The 6,412-nt window shown below is 32.9% G+C and overlaps 1 protein-coding gene across 1 annotated transcript; it reads left to right on the forward strand.

The window, feature by feature from the left end:
- Positions 1 to 1,239: 1,239 nt before the first annotated feature.
- LOC108338904 (uncharacterized) lies at positions 1,240 to 6,080 on the forward strand. Its single transcript, XM_017575973.2, has 2 exons — positions 1,240 to 1,666; positions 5,525 to 6,080. The coding sequence occupies exons 1-2, from the start codon at positions 1,384 to 1,386 to the stop codon at positions 5,887 to 5,889; spliced, it is 648 nt and encodes a 215-aa protein (XP_017431462.1). The 5' UTR covers positions 1,240 to 1,383; the 3' UTR covers positions 5,890 to 6,080.
- Positions 6,081 to 6,412: the final 332 nt, after the last annotated feature.

Consider the following 6,412-nt stretch of genomic DNA (forward strand, 5'->3'; position numbering starts at 1 on the left):
CATATCAATTTTCAATCATCTAACTCTTATAACAAGTCTCAAATTAATCACAAAATAGTGCTAGACCAGTTCCCATCTCACTCCAATACCAAATTCTCAATTTCACTCACCAAAACCCATCTTTTAAGCTTGAAACTCATGTAATTCACTCTCCCTTACTCCCACCACTTTAAGATCACTATCTAAAAATATCACACCAAGTATTCAAACATCAAATCACCTTGGATCATCATTTAAAACTCAAACATCACTAGAATAACCAATACAAATACATGTAATTCACTTTATACCACATAGATATATTAAATTTGGATCAACACCATAATCTAAACAAGTTCTAGCTTCCTTTACCTCTCAAAGAAACTGTCCAACTCTAAAACGCTTCACCGATTACTTAAACCGCAGGAATACCTAGACGGACCTACGAAACACCAAATTGAAAATAGATAGAGTTCTTAGAACTCTAGATGAATCAAGAACGTATAGGAGATGCATGATTTCACATGCAACAGTATTAAATTCCTCTAAAACAGATTTAGAAACAAAAGGGGAAAAATGAGTCGAAACTTACTTGCTCTATTAAAGAAACTGATCGGTTAGATTTGTAGACCTTGACACCATGGTCGACTAGGTACCTCTTGGTCGTCAAAGAAATGTCTCAAGAGTCAGAAAAGTGGTTTATAGAGAAATGACACTGATGAAACTCGTTTATAACAAAACTATTTATAATAAAATCATTTAATATTAAAATAATTGACTCTCACTACTTTTAGACTACTATAACTTTTAAAATATCATTTTCATGACTTTTACAAATTTTTGAGAAATTTAGTTTATATAACCTTCCAGAATATGACAACGTAGAGTAAACTAAAAAATAAAATTTGATTATTAAGGTTTATTACTATTTAACATTTAAGATGTGATTTAATAATTAATTATTTTTATTTTATAACTTTGAGCTAGTTTTACTAAATATTTTTACTTTGTGAGAGATTTGTTATTGATCAACTTGTACATAAATCAATTTTAATTAATGAACATTAATTTTATTTTTGTAACAGTTAAATTTCTAAATAAGTATACATTTCTTAAACCAAACACATCTATATAAAATTTTCTATACCTTCCATATAAAAAAACAATTAACTTACAAGAGAAAATAAATTTAAACCAAATTCTATATTAAACAATTAATTAATTAGTTTAGAATGAAAAATGAAGTTTTGAATACAGAAAATTCCAAACACATGCATGATGACGCCTCATTGGACCAACACATTTCCTCGTTGAATCCACCCCTTTTTCTCCTCTTCGTCTCTCTCAACACCGCTTTCTTCTGTTCCTAATTCTAGTCTCTTCTTCCAAAGTGATTCAAAGAAGATGTTGCAATTACTCTACACTGCGATTTTCAGCGAAATGCTTCTGATTCTCACCCTAGTTTTTAAGACCCCTCTCAGAAAACTGGTCATCATTTCCCTCGATCGGGTCAAACGCGGCCGTGGCCCCATCGTTGTGTCCACCGTGGGCGCCACATTGGTGGTGGTTCTCTCTTCCAGCCTCTACAGCATGGCCAAGATCCAGCAACGCATCCTCGAGGCCGGTATACTCAACCCCACCGACCAAGTTCTTATGTCCAACCACATGCTCGAAGCCTCTCTCATGGGTATGTCTCACAAACCTTTCGTTTCTAAACTCAAATCTCTCTTTTCTAGGGTTTATGAGATTAGATTAAATTGTTTGAGTTATTTAATTATTTATTTTTGTCCGTGGAACAAAGGAGTACTATGGACGACTAAATATTTAACTTCGAATTGATTTGTGATGGAGTGATTGTGGGTTTTTGTGCTCTTATCCATATATGAGGTTACAGTGATTGATGAATTTTTAGGAAATTCCGTTGTATTGTTTTTTAAGGTTTAATTACTTACTCATTTGGTCTCGATATCTTTATATCTGAACAATCTTTACGTTTTAGTTCTTGTATTTAGAAAGTACTCGACTTTGTCCCAACGTATAATATGGATTCCCGTTTATATATTGGTTGGTTCTTCAGTCCTACTTGCTGTTTTACACAGGTCTGATTTACGTGACAAATGGTGCACGTGGGTTTCACTTCGTATCTTATTTAGTAATGTTAGAATTATAAGTTGTGTGTGAGTGAGTATGAGTTGTGTGTGAGTGGGCATGAGTGTGTTCCAACTAATCTTAACTGGTTGTAGTCAGCATCTTTTTCTCCTATAAATGTAACTTGAATAAGCTCTCTAGAAATATATTCTCTGTTTTTAGTCTCAAGTAGTAATTAGCGTAGAATGATTCAGTATTTGGCAGGTTGTTTCAAACTTTCATGTGAATGGGTTTTTATTTCGGGTAGAGTGGTTAAAGATAAGGGGATGTAGAATCACTGAAATAGTCATCAGCTTACCTTATAATATTGATTGCTTGAAATTTTAAGAGTGTTTGACAGTTATAATAATTTCAATTTTCTATTTGAATTTGAATTTGAATTGTGAGATGTTAAGAAAATATTTGGTATGGATAATCATAATAAAGAATGGAAAATTATGAAATCATGACAAAAAGAGGGAAGAAAAAACAAGCAAGTGATGTGGTTTAGTTGCCCATTTCAGTTATTTATTTGTTTCATAATAGTGCTTTCAAACTACATATCTGAAGAATAAAGTGATGGTATGGTGTATCACTATTTATTGTGCATTCTTTAATATGACTAACTATTATCAAGGCTTCGGATGGACTTCTCATCATGCCCAAACCATGTCATATGAGACTCTAGTCTTTCTTCCTCAATAGGTGTTTGCTTCTACATTCTTTCCAATACATCCAATCGTCTTATTTTCTTATTTTCATCTATTCTACATTTAGGTTATGATCTTGTTGGTACATATTTTTGTTGTGAGATAAAATTACCATGATAGGAATGAGTCACTTGAGTGCCCAAGAAATATTTCAATCTGCCTAACTCCTTAATTTAAAATCGGTTATCAAACATTTTTGTAAGGCTTTCAGTCCTACCTGATCATTTCCTAACTATATAATCTATTTAGGCAATTAGTGCCGTAACAACCCCTGAAGCTGAATGCTTAATGATCACCTTGGCTTTGCTTGTACCCCATGGTCTTCATCAGTAGTAAACATGCCAAACCATGCACTAGGAGACTGGTTCAATCCATAGAATGCCTTACTTAGTTTACACACATTTCCCGTCTCGGCTTTAAACCTTGGTGGGACCTGCATGTAAATTTCTTCCTTGAGATTGTCATGCAGAAAGACATTTGTGACATCAAACTGCTGCAAACACCATCCATGGTTAGCTGCGAGAGACAATAGAATTCTAACAGTATTCATTTTTTTAACAGGTGAAAAAGTTTCAAAATAGCCAATCTCATATGTTTGACTATATCCCTTGGCTACTAACCTTGCCTTATACCTTTCTAATGTCGCATTTGCCTTGTATTTAATAGTGAATACACACCTACATCCAACAAGATTTTTTCCTTCAGGTACATCCTCCAACTCCCAAGGTTTGTTCTTTTCTAGAGCAACCATTTCAGTCTTAATAGCATTTTTCTAGTCCTTATTGTTCAATGCCTTATCCAAACCTTTTGGAATAGTGACAGTATTTAGATGGCCAAGAAAGCTTTTTTTGACTACTGGATAGTTTGTCATCAGAAAGTGTGACAATGGGTACCTTGGCTTTTGAGTACATGCTTTGACACCTTTCCTTACTGCAATTAGAAGATCCTGACTTTCAATGGCTGCCATATTCAGTTCTTCACTAATGTCTCGTATTTCAGGTATAGGTTCAAATTCATGGACTTATGGTGATTGAATAATAGACTTTGTCCTTTTTCACCAATGAGACTTAATTTTCGGAAAATGAGGTTTTCTTTCAAGAATGAATTATCATTATTTTCCATGCATGAGCTTTCCCCTGAAAATAAGGTTGAAAATATTGTGTATTTTCATCGCAACAAGACACAAGGAATTGTTTTGTTGGAGGATGGTTAATTTGTATCCCTTTGCGGTAGGTGAGTAACCGATAAATATGCACTCAGTTAAATGAGACTATTATTGTTTAGAGTTTTGGAGGCTATAAGATTGACCAAATAGGTAGCCATAAGGACAACTTCTCCCCAATATACTGATTTGGTTCATTTTTTAAAGGTGATTTTCAAAGAACCTTAGGCTCTAATACCATGTTCAATATAATAAAAATTATGTATGGAATTAATATCTCTTGTGTTGAATATACACATAGGGTCTATTTATAATACAAGAAATATGGGTTAAGTCCAAAATATAAATAAAGAATAATAATACACATAGGGTCTATTTATACTTTAAGATCATTAATGAATGTTTCAGCAACTGTAATGAATGTTTCAATTTGCTCGTGCAATTTTTGTGTTGCTTGGACAAGGTCTATAAGATATAAACCCAATAGATGATCGAGTCTTGTAGTCAATGGCTCTGGAATCAACTATCCAGACACCTTCTTTAGAAGAATTTAAGGTATTGAGTGAACAATAGTAATGAAAATTACTTGCGGATGTTAAGGAGCAATTACCCGAGTCTTTAGGTTTTTGTTAAAGTGTCCAGCAGGCGCATAGTTTTAGAATCTCCTCTGTGCTGAACTTTTTGGTGAGTCAAGTTTTATGAGTATCAGACACTTTTGAGGTTTGAACTATGACAATGCAGGCTGGCACAAGAGATTAAACAGGCTCCCAAGGATTTTAGAGCGTTGATACCTTGTCAAAAAAATTGTTTCTGATATTATTCATAAAGGAGCAATTGCTATTAAATACAATACATAGATATAATAACTCAAAATCCTATATGATGGATATAATCTATCCTTACAATTCAGGATAGTGTGATCTTATACCATAACTACTAAATATAGTGTTAGCCTATCAATCCTCCTAGTCATGAAAGGTAATTAAATCATCTAACTATGTAATTAAAACTGTACAAAGAAATATTAACTCCAGTATAAATAAGGGTTTCTGACAAATAAGTACAACCTTGTAATAGGTATTTGATTAACACTGATGGACAAAATTCTTTTGAACAGTGAGAAAGAATAATATTATAAAATTTAACTTAGTGGGGATAAAAGTAAAGACTTTAAAGCATAAATAACACACTATAGTAGAGATAAAAATAAATAAATGGTAGTTACAAATGGGTATATATCCTTGTTAATTGTCGTCTTTATTTTGCTTTAAAACTGTTAAATTGTAGTGGTGTATTGTTTTATTGTATTCACTCCACTCTCAGTAAGTTCAATATATTAGATCTTATATGCCAGTTTCAAATTTTGGGTTTATAGTCTTCATTTTTGGCTTTTCGATGAACTACTATTTCAAGATTCGCCATACTTAGATATCCTCTCGTGTGTTTTGTTTTAAGTGCTTTCTATGTGTTATGAGGGTCATGAGTTGGATATTTCTTTGTTTACTATAGTCTTTTCTATTCATAGTTTTGCTTATAAAATGTGCAGGGTTTTTGTTGTTCCTCTCTCTGATGATTGATAGATTGCATCACTACATAAGAGAGCTTCGTTTACTCAGAAAGGCCATGGAAGCTATTAAGAAACAAAGCCGAAGTTTTGAAGATGACAAAAATGGTAATACAGAGGAACTGAAAGCATTGACAGAAGAAATTGCCACATTGAAGTCCAAAATTAAGAAACTGGAATCTGAATGTGAGACAAAAGGACATGAGGCTAAGTCTTTGGAAACTGAAGTAGAAGCTCATAAAAAGCAGTCGGAGGGTTTCCTTATGGAGTATGATCGCCTGTTGGAAGACAATCAGAGTCTTCGGAGTCAGTTACAGGCCCTTGAGAGCTCTTTGCAATCCTCATAATAAAAAGAATATGTGATTTCGTTGAAATATCTAAAATAAAACTCTATCATTTGTTTAACTACTGTTTGATGCCTCATACTTTCTTAATGAGGTCACATATGTATATAAGTATTTGAAACAGATTAACCCTGGATTGAGTGAACTTGTTGCGTTTTAAGCAGCTCACATTATATATGAGTTTATTAGCCTATTATTCTTCATAAGATCATCATAAAGGAACAAATATTCTTGTCAAAGTTGGGTTTTGAGTTGTTATATTCATAACTTGGAAAATCACCACAGACGAATCAAATTAGATAATCTTATAGTTCTAAGAGTGGTGAATATACCTCTCGTTTCCTAAGAGATTACAGAGTCTAATGCAACAATTTACTAATTCAATTGGTTCCTTCAGCGCACAATGTCTTGTTTATATTGATATTCTTTTCTATTTATGGAATTTTGTAGATTGAATTATCACTTAACAGTTATATCTTATTGTCCACTAAAATTGTTCTATGTAAATACTACTATTCGTTTTAAT

The sequence above is a fragment of the Vigna angularis genome, chromosome 5, assembly GCF_016808095.1.
Source record: "Vigna angularis cultivar LongXiaoDou No.4 chromosome 5, ASM1680809v1, whole genome shotgun sequence".
NCBI lineage: Eukaryota > Viridiplantae > Streptophyta > Magnoliopsida > Fabales > Fabaceae > Vigna > Vigna angularis.